The sequence below is a fragment of the Amblyraja radiata genome, chromosome 2 (assembly GCF_010909765.2).
Source record: "Amblyraja radiata isolate CabotCenter1 chromosome 2, sAmbRad1.1.pri, whole genome shotgun sequence".
NCBI classification, from domain to species: domain Eukaryota; kingdom Metazoa; phylum Chordata; class Chondrichthyes; order Rajiformes; family Rajidae; genus Amblyraja; species Amblyraja radiata.
In genome coordinates this window covers 144380280-144398468 of record NC_045957.1, presented here as the reverse complement: position 1 = coordinate 144398468, position 18189 = coordinate 144380280, and the positions used below count along the sequence as shown (strand labels likewise).

General features: G+C 46.9%; 1 protein-coding gene across 1 annotated transcript in view; it reads left to right on the top strand.

Annotated features, from left to right (window-relative positions):
- The window catches only part of pdcd6 (programmed cell death 6), a 33475-nt gene that overhangs the window by 8580 nt on the left and 6706 nt on the right, over window positions 1–18189 (top strand). The window contains exons 2-3 of the mRNA XM_033016742.1: window positions 5214–5275; window positions 8213–8257. Coding sequence (XP_032872633.1) covers window positions 5214–5275; window positions 8213–8257 — 107 coding nt within the window. The remainder of the gene's footprint in view (window positions 1–5213; window positions 5276–8212; window positions 8258–18189) is intronic.

Here is an 18189-nt window from a genome sequence, read left to right as displayed (position 1 = left end):
CCAGGCCCCAGGTAGTCAAGATGGGAGGGAATACATCAAAGTCCCTCACCCTGAGCACAGGATCGCCCCAGGGTTGTGTCCTCAGCCCCCTATTGTACTCCCTGTACACACATGACTGTGTGGCTAGGTTCAGCTCCAACTCAATAATCAAGTTTGCTGATGACACTGTGGTGGTGGGCCTGATCTCAGACAACGATGAGAAGGCCTACCGGGAGGAGGTTGCTGATCTAGCACTCTGGTGCCAGGACAACAGCCTCTTGAACATCAAAAAAACGAAGGAGCTGATCGTGGACTTTAGGAGGGCACATCATCCGAGGACGTACACACCATTGAGGATAAATGGGGATCCTGTGGATAGGGTGAGCTGTTTTAAATATCTGTGAGTCCACATCTCTGAGGATATGACATTTACCGCCTCAGGCAATTGAGGAAATTCAGAATGTCTCTGAGGATCCTCCAGTGCTTCTACTCAGCGGCTGTGGAAAGCATCTTGTCTGGAAATATTACCATCTGGTTTGGTAATTGCTCTGCTCAGGACAAGAAGGCTCTGCAGAGAGTAGTGCGTTTGGCCGAACGCACTATGGGAACTTCACTCGCCCCCCCTGCAGGAACTATACATCAGGAGGTACAACTCCAGAGCCAATAAAATCATGGGAGACCCCTGCCACCCCTGCAACGGACTGTTCCAGCTGCTACGGTCAGGCAAACGCCTCCGTTGCCGTGCTGTGAGAACGGAGAAGTTGAGAAGGAGTTTCTTCCCAGAGGCGATTAGGACTGTAAACTCCTATCTCACCAGGGACTAACTTTTACTGTACCACTCTACTGCATTTTTTTAAATTGCTGTTTTTTTTCCCTTTTTCCTTCCGCCCACAATATTTAATATGTAAAATAATATATGATTCTGTTCCATTCTGTTTGTAGTTTGTTTGTTTGTTTGTCTTTTTGATCCGAAAAGCTCCGAAAATCGGACATTTTTTCCAGGATGTCGTCTGCACACCAAAGCTCGCGTTTGGCGCCAAACTTGAACCGAAACGACCCACGGTCAACCCAGGTCTGTACTACTGTTGCGGCTGCCTCTTAAAGACTTAAACATCCGTAAATCATTGCTTAAATGTTAGTCAGTTAGTTTGGAGGGCTTTTATGTGAAGGGGGGGGGGGGGGGGGGCGGGAAGGGGGAAACTTTAATATTAGTCCCCTACCTGGTCGGAGAGGTGGGGAGCGAGCAATGCCTTACCGGGTCGCCGTGCAGTAAGCTCCGGAGCGCTGTGGCCGCCGACTCCGAACATCGCGGAGCTGGGGCTGCGGGCGTCCGGCCGCGGGCGGCGCCGGTTGTAGCTCCGACCCCGGCAACTCTACCCCTGGCTGCGCGGCGCTCCAAATCCAGTGCGGCCGGATGCCCGCAGCCCCAGCTCCGCGATGTTGGGAATCGGCGGCCACAGCGCTCCGGAGCTTACTGCATGGCGACCCGGTAAGGCATTGCCCGCTCCCCGCCTCTCCGACCAGGTAGGGGACTAAGAATTAAAGTTTCCCCCTTCACCCCCCCCCCACCACATAAAATCCCTCCAAACTAACTGACTAACATTTAAGCAATGATTTACAATGGTTCCCCGGTCTCCGGGGAGGAGGCAGCCGCTCCAGACTTTTCAAGCCGCCCGCGCTACATACCTAATCTACGCTAAAAATCTTCCATTCGGAAATCCGAAAAATTCCGTAATCCGAGAAGTGTCTGGTCCCAAGGCTTTCGGATAAAAGGTTGTGCACCTGTACTGTACTGAGAATCGGATACTTTTGAAGAGTTCAACTGGAACAAGAAATTGACCAGTGCGAATTGTCAAACTAAGTGTTTTAATGTTGCCATTTCTATCTGGAACATTTTAAAATGGCTGGATAAGAACCTTTGGTTTAAAGGCAAAAATAATTAACTCAGTGACAGTCAGTGAACCTGAACTCAGACATTCCCTTCCGAACAGTGCCAATCAGGTGGGAGTTGGCAGTATAGACAGAAAAACAAGGGCTAGCTTTCCCACAGAATGGATCTTGGTTCGCTTTGGATAGTCTTCTCCTGCTGCCAGGGAATCATGGGAGACCCCTGCCACCCCTGCAACGGACTGTTCCAGCTGCTACGGTCAGGCAAACGCCTCCGTTGCCGTGCTGTGCGAACGGAGAAGTTGAGAAGGAGTTTCTTCCCAGAGGCGATTAGGACTGTAAACTCCTATCTCACCAGGGACTAACTTTTACTGTACCACTCTACTGCATTTTTTTAAATTGCTGTTTTTTTTCCCTTTTTCCTTCCGCCCACAATATTTAATATGTAAAATAATATATGATTCTGTTCCATTCTGTTTGTAGTTTGTTTGTTTGTTTGTCTTTTTGCACAAAGTCCGCGAGCATTGCCACTTTTCATTTCACTGCACATCTCGTATGTGTATGTGACGAATAAACTTGACTTGACTTGACTTGAACTGGCCTCAACTACCTTCTGTGGCAGAGAATTCCACAGATTCACCACTCCCATGTGATTGTTTACTGACATTTTCAGTGATGCAGACACAATGCTGGAGTAACTCAGTGGGACAGGCAGCATCTCTGGGAGAGAAGGAATGGGTGACGTTTCGGGTGGAGACCCTTCTTCGGACAGTCTATTTTTGTGAACTCATGTGGATTCATAGATAGTAATTCAGCAGATAATGAGGATTGAATGTACATCACTTCTAAAAAGAGCATGCACACTGGACCTGACCAGTAACATAGTGAAATTGCTCAATCAGGCACAAGACATCAAGGACAATCTATCAGTACCCAACTCTAAACATTAAATTACTGAAACTTATTGAGGTGTGAACATTGAAAATTATGGCATTGTAATTTGAAAATGTTGGGAATCCCAAACCAGCACTGCAGCTTTATAAAGATCACCATCTCCATTTCCCTTAATTTATTGTGAGCAAAGCCATACAACATATTTGTGAGAACAGTACTTTGGCCATGCTGGAGCCTTGGGCGATATTGATCAATTGATACTTTATTGTCACGTGTACCTGGTGCAACAAAATTCTTTGTTTTGCACACAGTACACAAGTATGCAAAGAGCCGCCACGTAAAAGGCGGTGACAACATTACATAAGTATTCAATTTAGTTCCTCTTCCCTCTCTCCCCTTCCCTTTTTGTTCTCTCCGCAGCCCCCTCACGTTAGGTCCCTCTTTGGTCTCCACAGCCCCCCCATGCCAGGTCCCTCTGTTCGCACCAACACCCCTCTCGTTCACCGGGCAATCATTAGAGCTTATTTTTCCCTCGGTTTAACTGCCAGCACTTGCATGTTTTTTCCCCATTGGAGGAAAGGCAACCTGCCCTATCTTCAAATCCACCCCCTTATCAATACATAGTGTGACCCACCATTTTGCTGTTTGTTCCAGAGAGCACAATGTCCCAGTGGTACCATGCAGCTTTTTTTGTGACAGTGGTTAGTATCTACCACCTACCATTGGGCAGATTTAATCGACGAACCCACAGTAATGGAAGAGTTCTGCTACAGTAAGTAGGAGCAGGTGGAGGCTGTAATGTCATTAATTATCAAGATTCAAAATGTGGGTTTGGAGGAAATGGCCCTGGGAACAGGGACTTTATCGGTGAACGAGTTCCGTCTCAGCGAGATGCTGTAAAGCAGGGATATAGAGACATCACGGTGAACCTTTGATTGCTTAATTATGTTACTGGAGGCTGACAGTACTTGGGTACCTGATCATGATACAGGTGCACAACCTTTTATCCGGAGTTCCGTAAACCGAAAAGCTCCGAAAATCGGACATTTTTTCCAGGATGTCGTCTGCACACCAAAGCTCGCGTTTGGCGCCAAACTTGAACCGAAACGACCCACGGTCAACCCAGGTCTGTACTACTGTTGCGGCTGCCTCTTAAACACTTAAACATCTGTAAATCATTGCTTAAATATTAGTCAGTTAGTTTGGAGGGCTTTTATGTGAAGGGGGGGGGGGGTGGCGTGAAGGGGGAAACTTTAATTCTTAGTCCCCTACCTGGTCGGAGAGGTGGGGAGCGGGCAATGCCTTACCGGGTCGCCGTGCAGTAAGCTCCGGAGCGCTGTGGCCGCCGACTCCGAACATCGCGGAGCTGGGGCTGCGGGCGTCCGGCCGCAGGCGGCGCCGGTTGTAGCTCCGACCCCGGCAACTCTACCCCTGGCTGCGCGGCGCTCCAAATCCAGTGCGGCCGGATGCCCGCAGCCCCAGCTCCGCGATGTTGGGAATCGGCGGCCACAGCGCTCCGGAGCTTACTGCATGGCGACCCGGTAAGGCATTGCCCGCTCCCCGCCTCTCCGACCAGGTAGGGGACTAAGAATTAAAGTTTCCCCCTTCACCCCCCCCCCCCCACCACATAAAATCCCTCCAAACTAACTGACTAACATTTAAGCAATGATTTACAATGGTTCCCCGGTCTCCGGGGAGGAGGCAGCCGCTCCAGACTTTTCAAGCCGCCCGCGCTACATACCTAATCTACGCTAAAAATCTTCCATTCGGAAATCCGAAAAATTCCGTAATCCGAGAAGTGTCTGGTCCCAAGGCTTTCGGATAAAAGGTTGTGCACCTGTACTGTACTGAGAATCGGATACTTTTGAAGAGTTCAACTGGAACAAGAAATTGACCAGTGCGAATTGTCAAACTAAGTGTTTTAATGTTGCCATTTCTATCTGGAACATTTTAAAATGGCTGGATAAGAACCTTTGGTTTAAAGGCAAAAATAATTAACTCAGTGACAGTCAGTGAACCTGAACTCAGACATTCCCTTCCGAACAGTGCCAATCAGGTGGGAGTTGGCAGTATAGACAGAAAAACAAGGGCTAGCTTTCCCACAGAATGGATCTTGGTTCGCTTTGGATAGTCTTCTCCTGCTGCCAGGGAAACATTGAGCAAGGGAAGATTATCATAGAGGGAAGATGGTTATCATAGACCGATGCAAGGCTTTAACCCGAAACGTCGACCATTCCTTCACATCCACAGATGCTGCTCGAAGCACCAAGTTTCATCAGCAGATTCCAGTGTCTGCAGCCTGTGTCTCACATGGATCATATTGTCTGGCATCGTAATATCCTGCCGAAGAGGGGATGTGAAGTCCTTTTTTTAAAAATAAGTGGCAATATTGGGATGCAGTTTGTTATTTAGAACAATGAGTTTTATTCTTGCCTTGCTTGTGTGTCTTTCAGGGTCGATAGCGATCGAAGTGGAATTATATCTGAAAGTGAGCTCCAGCAAGCTTTATCAAATGGTAAGTCAGTGGCAAATTTTCGTATGGCATTTTGTATTGTTCTCTGGACAAAAATAAATTGAGTGATTTTACGATATTGAAGCAACGTTATACACGAGAGGTATGTGAGATGAAATGCACTTTTACATTGAAAAAAACAATATTTTCCAAAATTTGTAATACAGAGGCACCTTATAGAAACATAGAAAATAGGTGCAGGAGTAGGCCTTTTGGCCCTTCGAGCCTGCACTACCATTCAATATGATCATGGCTGATCATCCAACTCAGTATCCTGTACCTGCCTTCTCTCCATACCCCCTGATCCCTTTAGCCACAAGGGCCACATCTAACTCCCTCTTAAATATAGCCAATGAACTGGCCTCAACTACCTTCTGCGGGAGAGAATTCCAGAGATTCACCACTCTCTGTGTGAAAAAAGTTTTCCTCATCTCGGTCCTAAAAGATTTCCCCTTTATCCTTAAACTGTGACCCCTTGTTCTGGACTTCCCCAACATCGGGAACAATCTTTCTGCATCTAGCCTGTCCAACCCCTTAAGAATTTTGTAAGTTTCTATAAGATCCCCCCTCAATCTTCTAAATTTTAGCGAGTACAAACCGAGTCTATCCAGTCTTTCTTCATATGAAAGTCCTGACATCCCAGGAATCAGTCTGGTGAACCTTCTCTGTACTCCCTCTATGGCAAGAATGTCTTTCCTCAGATTAGGAGACCAAAACTGTACGCAATACTCCAGGTGTGGTCTCACCAAGACCCTGTACAACTGCAGTAGAACCTCCCTGCTCCTATACTCAAATCCTTTTTGCTATGAATGCTAACATACCATTCGCCTTCTTCACTGCCTGCTGCACCTGCATGCCTACTTTTAATGACTGGTGTACCATGACACCCAGGTCTCGTTGCATCTCCCCCTTTCCTAATCGGCCACCATTCAGATAATAATCTACTTTCCTGTTTTTGCCACCAAAGTGGATAACCTCACATTTATCCACATTATACTGCATCTGCCATGCATTTGCCCACTCACCCAGCCTATCCAAGTCACCTTGCAGCCTCCTAGCATCCTCCTCACAGCTAACACTGCCCCCCAGCTTCGTGTCATCCGCAAACTTGGAGATGTTGCATTCAATTCCCTCGTCCAAATCATTAATATATATCGTAAATAGCTGGGGTCCCAGAACTGAGCCTTGCGGTACCCCACTAGTCACTGCCTGCCATTGTGAAAAGGACCCGTTTACTCCTACTCTTTGCTTCCTGTCTGCCAGCCAGTTCTCTATCCACATCAATACTGAACCCCCAATACCGTGTGCTTTAAGTTTGTATACTAATCTCTTATGTGGGACCTTGTCGAAAGCCTTCTGAAAGTCCAGATATAACACATCCACTGGTTCTCCCTTATCCACTCTACTAGTTACATCCTCGAAAAATTCTATAAGATTCGTCAGACATGATTTACCCTTCATAAATCCATGCTGACTTTGTCCAATGATTTCACCACTTTCCAAATGTGCTGCTATCCCATACCGACGTTAGACTAACTGGTCTGTAATTCCCCGTTTTCTCTCTCCCTCCCTTTTTCACCTATGTACAAATGATGGAGGAACATTTGGTTTCAACTAGAGTTTCTTTTGAAACTAATTTCTTTTGCTCTAATTACATGGTAATTATGTTAATTCAGCCCATTCAGGCAAAATGATCAGCTCTGTGCCTATTATATGAGATTGCATTATTGCATTGAGAACGCATTATTGCATTGCCATGAGGAATTCAAAATGGAGTGAAGAGAAACATAATTTCAAAGGCATCCTCCCAGCCCATCCTGGCAATGTATTGCCTGTTTTCTCAGCTGCAGTTGTTACATAACAGGAAAAGTATAATAATAATAATAATAAATTTTATTTAATGGGCGCCTTTCATACATCTCAAGGACACCTTACATAGTAATCGGAATAAAACATATAATCGGAATAAAACAAGTAATTAAAGACATCACAGTGACACAAATTAAAAACAGAATTCAATCCAAAAACAGAAAATCAAAAACACAGTGTGAAAAGAGAGCAGCGGCAGCCAAAGCGCGCCAGCGTCCACTCTCTCTTCACGGCAGCCATCTTGGACACAGACCTACAGGACTACAATTAGACAAAAAAATCATCCCCCCACAGTGGATAGCACTGTGGAGGAAGGCAAAATGTCCAGTCCCCACCCCATGTTCACCCCAAAGTCAGGCCTATTGAGGCCACCGCAATTGCCTGTACGGAGGCCCGATGTCCCTGGCCGTTCTCACCGGGTGGTCTTGCCCCGGCGTCGGGAGAGTCCTTTCGGCGGCTGGGCCACTTGGAACGGCCGCTTCTTGGTTGGAGCCCGCGGCTGCCGAAGCCGACAAGGCCGCGCAGGTTTGGCGCTCCCAGACTCCCGATGAAAAAGTCGGCGCCCGCTCTCCGCACTGCCGCCTTGCCGCCTCTACGCACGCCGTCTCTCCGCAATCCGCCTCTCCGCTCCGCAAACCCGCAGCCCGGAGATGTTGCTCACGGCGGTCCAGCTCGCCAGAGCTCCAGCGCGGCGACCCAGGCAAGGCATCGCCCGCTCCGCTCCAGCGCTCCAATGCTGTGCCGCCACCCAGGCCGAGGTGCTGGGTGGTTCCGCCATGAAACGGCGCTCCAAGCCCGCTGGTAGGCCACGAGGACGGGTCGATGGGCAGCCCGGAAAAAAGGCTGCCACACCGACCAGGTAGGGACCTATAAATAAAGTAACACCTACCCCCCCCACATTAAAAGACCATATCCCCCTACAAACAATAAAACAGGACTCACTAAAAACTAAAAAAAACGAATTTAAGACGGACGGCTGCTGGCTAGCAGCCGTTCACCAAGATGGCTCCTCCTTTAAAAGTATAGACATTTATATCTATCCAAAACAAATCTACATTTGTATTTTTTCAGGAACATGGACACCTTTCAATCTGAAGACAGTTAGGTCAATGATAGGTAAGTGTCTGTTCATTGCAATTTATTTATTGCCAAAAATGAGACTTTTTTAAATGAAAGTACTTAAGATTTATCTTGGATGGTTTTAAAAACTGCAGGGAACTTCTTCCATGAAATGCAAGAAGGAAAATGCAGGCTCTCGACCCGAAACGTCACCTATTCCTTTTCTCCAGAGCTGCTGGCTCACCTGCTGAGTTACTCCAGCATTTTGTGTCCATCTTCAGTGTAAACCAGCAACTGCAGTTCATTGCTACACAAGGAAAACATAGAGATATACATGAGCAAAAGAAGGGCATTAAACCTAGATGTCAATAGTTATGAGGACTTGTGGTTTTTCAATGATTAAAATTGTAACTTAAGTCCTCTTTAGAACTAATCATATGGTTTATTTGAGGATGTGACCAAAAACGCAGATGAAGGCAGAGCTGTAGACGTTGTATACATGGATTTTAGTAAGGCATTTGACAAGGTTCTGCATGATAGGCTACTCTGGAAGGTTAGATCTCATGGTATTCAAGGAGAGATACCTGCATAGATAGAAAATTGGCCATGGAAGGAAGCAGAGGGTGATGGTGGAAGGTTGCTTTTCGGACAGGAGGCCAGTGACCAGTGGTGTGCCTCAGGATTCGGGCTGGGTGCATTGCAGTTTGTCATCTATATCAATGATTTCTATGAGAACGTACTTGGCATGTTTAGCAAGCTTGCAGATGACACAAAAATGGATGTTATTGTAGATTGTAAAAATGGTCATCAAATATTGCAGAAGAATCTTGATCGATTGGGCAGGTGGGCTGAGGAATGGTTGATGGAATTTATCAAAGATAAATCTGAGGTGTTGCATTTTGGGAGCAATATCATGGACAGAACCTACACAATGAACAGTAGGGCTCTGGGCAATGTTTTAGAGAAGAGGGATCTAGGAGTACAGATTGCTGGTTTAAACTGTAGCCCCAAAAGCTGGAGTAACTCAGCGAGTCAGACAACATCTCGAGAAAAGGACTGAAGAAGGGTCTCAACCCGAAATGTCATCTATTCCTTTTCCCCAGAGATGCTGTACATGTACATAGTTAGTTAAACGTGGCATCTCTGGTCAAAGGCTTTTGGCACATTGGCCATCATCAGTCAGAGCATTGAGTATTGAAGATGGGTCTTGACCTGAAACGTTACCCAATCCTTCTATCCAGAGATGCTGCCTGTCCCGCTGAGTTACTTCAGCATTTTGTGTCTACCTGCATGACTAATCTTCTGGAATTTTTTGAGGATGTGACAAGTAAAATGGATGATGGGATGCCAGTGGATGTAGTGTATCTAGACTTTCAGAAAGCCTTTGATAAGGTCCCGCACCGGAGACTGGTGACTAAAATGAGAGCACATGATATTGGGAGTAGGGTGTTGACATGGATAGAAAATTGGTTGGCAGAACAGAAGCAAAGAGTAGGCGTGAACGGGTCCTTTTCAGAATGGCAGGCAGTGGCGAGTGGAGTGCCGCAAGGCTCGGTGTTGGGGCCGCAACTGTTTACCATATATTAATGATTTGGAAGAGGGAATTAGGAGCAACACTTGCAAGTTTGCGGATGACACAAAGCTGGTGGCAGTGTGAACTGTGAAGAGGATGTTAGGAGGTTGCAGGGTGACCTGGACAGGTTGAGTGAGTGGGCAGATGCGTGGCAGATGCAGTATAATATAGATAAATGTGAGGTTATCCACTTTGGCGGCAAAAACAAGAGGGCAGATTCGGTATTCACTTTAATGTCATTTTAACTGAGTACTTACACAGATGAAATGAAAAAAATTGTTTCTAAATCAGTTTCCATCAGTGTGGTTAATAAAAACGGAATAAATACATATAGCTTTAAAAATTAAAATTAACATATCTAAAATAGGCCTAAAAATTGAAATAAAAACAGACATTCAGAACTGTGGCTTTGCTTTGACAGGTGCCTAGCTGTCAAAGTATGGGCGAGGTTAGATGTGTTGGTGTATGATATTTGGGGGAGGGGACACAGTCCGTTAACCAGTCTTATTGCCTGTGGGAAGAAGCTGTGTAGCATCCTGCTGGTTTGCAGCTGATGCTCCTGTACCTCTTCCCAGATGGCAGAATGGAGAAGATGTGGTGTGATGGATGATAGGGGTCCTTAATAATGGAGATGGCTCTGCTGTTGCTCTGCTTCTCATAGATCTCCAACAGGAAAGGGAGTGGGGCACCAATGATCCTACTGGCTGTCTACACTATCCTGTTGATTTGGTTTTGCTCATAAGCCTTGCAGCTCCCAAACCAGGAAGTGATGCCGTAGGTCAATATACTCTCGATGATTCCCCTGTAGAAGGTCCTTAGATGAACAGTAGGGAGACCTGCTTTCCTTAGTCTCCGGAGAGGGTGGAGCCGCTGCTGAGCTCTTTTGATCTCTGCTGTGGTGTTGGTCGTAGAGGTCAGGTCATCCGCCAGGTGAAGCCCCAAGAACTTCACACTGCTGACCCTCTCCACAGCAGCTCCATCAATATGCAGCGGAGTGTGATATTGTTTTCCAGCCCTCCTGAAATCGATCACCATTTCCTTAGTCTTTTCCACATTGAGGGTGAGATTGTGAGATCTGCAGCACTCCGTAAGCAGCTCCACCTCCATCCTGTACGCCGACTCGTTGTCGCTGATGAGACCCACCACTGTTGTGTCGTCAACGAACTTATTGATATAATTATTGCTGAGTCTGGCAGTACAGTCATGAGTAAGCAGACTGAACAGCAGTGGGGCTTAGGACACAGCCTTGGGGTGAGCCAGTGCTCACAGCGATGGTTCTTGATGTCCGACTGCCCACCCTGACTGTCTGCTGCCGTTGTGTCAAAACGTTAAGGACCCAGTTGCAAGTGCCAGTGTCCACCTTCAACTATTATCTCAATGGGGTTAGGTTAGGTAAGGGGGAGGTGCAGCGCGACCTGGGCGTCCTTGTACAACGGTCACTGAAAGTTGGCTTCCAGGTACAGCAGTCATTTAAGACTGAGGTGAGAAAAAACATTTTTCACCCAGAGAGTTGTGAATTTATGGAATTCCCTGCCACAGAGGGCAGTGGAGGCCAAGTCACTGGATGGATTTAAGAGAGCTTAATAGAGCTCTAGGGGCTAGTGGAGTCAAGGGATATGGGGAGATGGCAGGCATGGGTTATTGATTGGGGACGATCAGCCATGATCACAATGAATGGCGGTGCTGGCTCGAAGGGCCGAATGGCCTCCTCCTGCACCTATTTTCTATGTTTCGGTTTAAACCAGCATCTGCAGTTCCTTCATACAACATTGAGTATTGAAGTTGGGAGGTCATGTTGCAGTTGTATAAAACATTGGTGAGTATTGTATTTAGTTTTGGGCACCATATTATAAGAAAGATGTTGTCAAGTTGGAAAGGGTGCAGAGAAGATTTACGAGGATGTTGCCAGGTCTCGATGGCCTGAGCTCTAGAGAGGTTGAGCAGGATGGACACTATTCCCTGAAGGGCAGGAGGATGAGCGGAGATCTTTTGAAGATGTACAAAATAATGAGAGGAATAAATCGGGTAGACACTCTTGCCCAGAGTTGGGGAATCGAGAACCAGATTAGGGGAATCGAAAACCTGACAGGTTTCAGGTGAGGGGGTGTGGAATGATTTAATAGGAGGGGTAGCATTTTCACACAGTGGTGGGTGTATGGAATGAGCTTTTGGAGGAGGTAGTTGAGGCAGGTACTATCACTGTTTAAGAAACATTTAGACAGGTACATGGATAGGACGGGTTTAGAGTCATTAAATAGTTTCAAGCTGAACAATTAGACATTTGAACTGCAGGGGAGTTGAGTATGTGAAGGGAGTGGGTAAGCAATGTTGAGGACAAGATGGGATTGGCTGTAAATGTCAGGAGCTGAGTGGCGTAATCCTTTTCTATACAGTGCCCTACAGGTCAAGGACAGGCAGACTTGACTCAGAACTGCTGTAGCTTTGGGAGCAACAACAGCAGCAGGAGTTAAGCAAGAGATACGACTGATTGGCTCTAGCCCAAGTGGGAGGAGAGAAGTGAGTCAGTGCTGGGAAAACAGTTGAAAACTGAGGAATTTGGTTTGTAAATTGGTAAATCAGGCAATTTATCAGTCAATTTAAGCACGACTGCTCTTAGCGAGCGGCAGTGAGTGAGCGGCCTTGCGAGGGAAGTGCCCTGTGAGTAAAGTGTGAGTCTTTGGCTCGAGAGTCTTCGGAGAGGAGGCTGAGGAGAGGAGGCTGAGGAGAGGAGACTACGCAAAACACTGCAGAGGGAGAGACGAAAGAAGGAGATGTCAGGCAAGCTGATTCAGTGTGATGCTTGCAGTATGTGGGAGGTCAAGGACACCGCTGGTGCCTCTGGCTGCTACAAATGTGAAAAGTGCATCCAGGTAGAGCTCCTGAAGGGCCGTGTTGGGGAACTGGAGAAGCAAGTGGATGACCTCCGGTTCGTCCGAGAAACGGAGTCGTTCCTCGACAAGTCCTACAGTACGATTGTTACACCTAAGGTACTGGAAGAGTGAAGGTGGGAGACGGTGAGAACGGGAGGGAAGCATGGAATGCCAACGTCCCCGGGTGTTGTACCTCTTGTGAACAGGTTCACCCACTTAGAAGCTGTCGGGACAGAAGAGGTGTTTACACTGGGCGGCGGACTGGCTTGTGATGCGAATAGGGCTGTTGAGCCAAAACCAAAAAGGCCTAAGGCAGGCAACGCCATTGTAGTAGGAGACTCCATTGTGAGAGGTACGGACAGGGGTTTCTGCGGCAACAGACGGGATGCGAGGATGGTGTGCTGCCTTCCTGGTGCCAGGATCCAGGATGTCACGGACAGGGTGCAGAAAATCCTCAAGGGCGAAGGTGAACATCCGGAAGTGGTAGTGCATGTCGGCACAAACGATGTCGGAAAGAAGGGGATGAATATTCTGCAGCGTGACTTTAGAGAGCTCGGAAAAATGCTGAAAAGCAGGACCTCCAGGGTTGTTATCTCCGGTTTGCTTCCAGTTCCTCGTGCTGGCGAGAGCAGGAACAGGGAGATACGGGACCTGAACGTGTGGCTGAGGAACTGGTGCACGGGGCAGGGATTTAGATTCTTAGATCACTGGGATATGTTTTGGGGTAAGGGGGAACTGTACAAAAGGGACGGATTGCATCTTAACAGGTGTGGGACCAGCATTCTGGCAGGCAGGTTTGCCACTGCTACACGGGTGGTTTTAAACTGAATAAGGGGGGTGGGGTGTCGAATGGGCTAGTGGAGGATGGAGTTAAAGGGAAAGGGTTTCTTAAATGTGTGAGCGTAGAGACAGAGGGGTGTAAAATGAGGGTAGAAGCAATAGGTAGCAAGGTGAAAAGTAAAAGTGGCAGGCCGGAAAATCCAGGGCAAAAATCAAAAAGGGCCACTTTTCAACAAAATTGTATAAGGGGTAAGAGTGTTGTAAAAACAAGCCTGAAGGCTTTGTGTCTCAATGCAAGGAGCATTCGTAATAAGGTGGATGAGTTGAATGTGCAGATAGCTATTAATGACTATGATATAGTTGGGATCACGGAGACATGGCTCCAGGGTGACCAAGGCTGGGAGCTGAACATCCAGGGATATTCAATATTCAGGAGGGATAGAGAGAAAGGAAAAGGAGGTGGGGTAGTGTTGCTGATTAGAGAGGAGATTAACGCAATGGAAAGGAAGGACATTAGTTTGCAGGATGTGGAATCGGTATGGGTAGAGCTGCGAAACACTAAGGGGCAGAAAACGCTGGTGGGTGTTGTGTACAGGCCACCTAACTAGTAGTGAAGTTGGAGATGGTATCAAACAGGAAATTAGAAATGCGTGCGACAAAGGCAAAACCGTTATAATGGGTGACTTCAATCTACATATAGATTGGGTGAATCAAATTGGCAGGGGTGCAGAGGAAGAGGATTTTTTGGAATGTATGCGGGATAGTTATCTAAATCAACATGTAGAGGAACCAACGAGAGAGCAGGCTATTTTAGACTGGGTATTGAGTAATGAGGAAGGGTTAGTTAGCAGTCTTGTTGTACGTGCCCCCCTTGGGCAAGAGTGACCATAATATGGTTGAGTTCTTCATTAGGATGGAGAGTGACATTGTTAATTCAGAAACAATGGTTCTGAACTTAAAGAAAGGTAACTTTGAGGGTATGAGACGTGAATTGGCCAAGATTGACTGGCAATTAATTCTAAAAGGGTTGACGGTGGATATGCAATGGAAGACATTTAAAGACTGCATGGATGAACTACAAAAATTGTTCATCCCAGTTTGGCAAAAGAATAAATCAGGGAAGGTAGTGCATCTGTGGATAACAAGGGAAATCAGGGATAGTATCAAAGCGAAGGATGATGCGTACAAATTAGCCAGAAAAAGCAGCATACCGGAGGACTGGGAGAAATTCAGAGACCAGCAGAGGAGGACAAGGGGCTTAATTAGGAAAGGGAAAATAGATTATGAAAGAAAACTGGCAGGGAACATAAAAACTGACTGCAAAAGTTTTTATAGATATGTGAAAAGAAAGAGATTAGTTAAAACAAATGTAGGTCCCTTGCAGTCAGAAACAGGTGAGTTGATCATGGGGAACAAGGATATGGCGGACCAATTGAATAACTACTTTGGTTCGTCTCACTAGGAAGACATAAATAATCTGCCGGAAATAGCAGGGGATCGTGGGTCAAAGGAGTTGGAGGAATTGAGTGAAATCCAGGTTAGCCGGGAAGTGGTGTTGGGTAAATTAAATGGATTAAAGGCCGATAAATCCCCAGGGCCAGATAGGCTGCATCCCAGAGTACTTAAGGAAGTAGCTCCAGAAATAGTGGATGCATTAGTAATAATCTTTCAAAACTCTTTAGATTCTGGAGTAGTTCCTGAGGATTGGCGGGTAGCAAACGTAACCCCACTTTTTAAGAAGGGAGGGAGAGAGAAAACGGGGAATTACAGACCAGTTAGTCTAACATCGGTAGTGGGGAAACTGCTAGAGTCAGTTATTAAAGATAGGATAGCAGCACATTTGGAAAGTGGTGAAATCATTGGACAAAGTCAGCATGGATTTACAAAAGGTAAATCATGTCTGACGAATCTTATAGAATTTTTCGAGGATGTAACTAGTAGCGTGGATAGGGGAGAACCAGTGAATGTGGTGTATCTGGACTTCCAGAAGGCTTTCGACAAGGTCCCACATAAGAGATTAGTTTACAAACTTAAAGCACACGGCATTGGGGGTTCAGTATTGATGTGGATAGAGAACTGGCTGGCAAACAGGAAGCAAAGAGTAGGAGTAAACGGGTCCTTTTCACAATGGCAGGCAGTGACTAGTGGGGTACCGCAAGGCTCAGTGCTGGGACCCCAGCTATTTACAATATATATTAATGATCTGGATGAGGGAATTGAAGGCAATATCTCCAAGTTTGCGGATGACACTAAGCTGGGGGGCAGTGTTAGCTGTGAGGAGGATGCTAGGAGACTGCAAGGTGACTTGGATAGGCTGGGTGAGTGGGCAAATGTTTGGCAGATGCAGTATAATGTGGATAAATGTGAGGTTCTCCATTTTGGTGGCAAAAACAGGAAAGCAGACTATTATCTAAATGGTGGCCGACTAGGAAAAGGGGAGATGCAGCGAGACCTGGGTGTCATGGTACACCAGTCATTGAAAGTGGGCATGCAGGTGCAGCAGGCAGTGAAGAAAGCGAATGGTATGTTAGCTTTCATAGCAAAAGGATTTGAGTATAGGAGCAGGGAGGTTCTACTGCAGTTGTACAGGGTCTTGGTGAGACCACACCTGGAGTATTGCGTACAGTTTTGGTCTCCAAATCTGAGGAAGGACATTATTGCCATAGAGGGAGTGCAGAGAAGGTTCACCAGACTGATTCCAGGGATGTCAGGACTGTCTTATGAAGAAAGACTGGATAGACTTGGTTTATACTCTCTAGAATTTAGGAGATTGAGAGGGGATCTTATAGAAACTTACAAAATTCTTAAGAGGTTGGACAGGCTAGATGCAGGAAGATTGCTCCCGATGTTGGGGAAGTCCAGGACAAGGGGTCACAGCTTAAGGATAAGGGGGAAATCCTTTAAAACCGAGATGAGAAGAACTTTTTTCACACAGAGAGTGGTGAATCTCTGGAACTCCCTGCCACAGAGGGTAGTCGAGGCCAGTTCATTGGCTATATTTAAGAGGGGGTTAGATGTGGCCCTTGTGGCTAAGGGGATCAGAGGATATGGAGAGAAGGCAGGTACGGGATACTGAGTTGGATGATCAGCCATGATCATATTGAATGGCGGTGCAGGCTCGAAGGGCCGAATGGCCTACTCCTGCACCTAATTTCTATGTTTCTAAGACCCATCATTTATTTATTTACCTCTGTACTCCACAATTTGAGATTTGTAATAGAAAACAAAAAACATGTGGTTAAAGTGCACATTGTCAGATTTTAATAAAGGCCATTTTTATATATTTTGGTTTCACCATGTAGAAATTACAGCAGTGTTTATACAAAGTCCTCCCATTTCAGGGCACCATAATGTTTGGGACATAGTAATGTAATGTAAATGAAAGTAGTCATGTTTAGTATTTTGTTGCATATCCTTTGCGTGCAATGACTGCTTGAAGTCTGCGATTCATGGACATCACCAGTTGCTGGGTGTCTTCTCTGGTGATGCTCTGCCAGGCCTGTATTGCAGCCATCTTTAACTTATGCTTGTTTTGGGGGCTAGTCCCCTTCAGTTTTCTCTTCAGCATATAAAAGGCATGCTCTATTGGGTTCAGATCGGGCAATTGACTTGGCCACTCAAGAATTGACCATTATTTAGCTTTGAAAAACTCCTTTGTTGCTTTAGCAGTATGTTTGGGATCATTGTCTTGCTGTAGAATGAACCGCCAGCCAATGAGGTTTGAGACATTTGTTTGAACTTGAGCAGATAGGATGTGTCTATACACTTCAGAATTCATTATGCTACTACCATCAGCAGTTTTATCATCAATGAAGATAAGTGAGCCAGTACCTTCAGCAGCCATACATGCCCGGCCATAACACACCCACCACCGTGTTTCACAGATGAGGTGGTATGCTTTGGATCTTGGGCAGTTCCTTCTCTCCTCTATACTTTGCTCTCCCCCCTCCCCTCCTTCCCCCCTCCCCCTCCTGACGCAGCTGATGGGTTCCTGTTGTGATGCCACTGATTCCCCCATCTTCCCCAGTCCCCGTGTGTGTGTGTCCGCGTCCGTCCCCTCGGCCTGCCCGCCGCTGTCGTCGTCCTGCGCACCCTCCTACCTGCTCGCTGCTGTGGCGGGGGTGGGGGGGGTGGGAGGGGTGAACGAGTCGCGTTGGGCACCACCAGTTTTGACGAGCTGGTGGAGAACTCCTGCTCCGTGAGGGTGAGTTCTCGCAGCGGACGAGACGGACGGTCATTCACCCAGGGGGGACGGGTAGACAGGATCGCCGGTGCAACAGAGGGCAGGCGGGGGAGAGGGGTGAGTGAGGGAGAGAGAGACTGGAGCAGGGCCTCTACTGACACACACCCCCACCCCACCCCCCCCCCCCCCGGAGACAATAACCTCTGAGGAGGGGAGAGGAGTTTGTGAGTGAGGCGGGAGAGGGTACCGTGCAGGGTGGGGCGTCGCAGGAGTGACAGGAGCGGAGACCAATCTGCAAGGCGCTGACTGACCAATCCGCATGCGCATTTTTTTACGATTTTTAAACCTTAATAACTTTTGTATTATTCCACCGATCGGAACAAAACGTGTTGCACTTGCAGCACGGGAATGACGAGTAAGGTGACAAAAAAAAGTATCGCTATCAGGTACCGTTTTAGCGCAAATGCAAAAACGAAAACCGGAAGAGCAAAGGATCAGAGTTTTAGTTATGTATAGATAGATTCTTCTGTCATCAGCTGTAGAGGTCTTCCTTGGCGTGCCAGTCCCTTTTGCGATTAGTAAG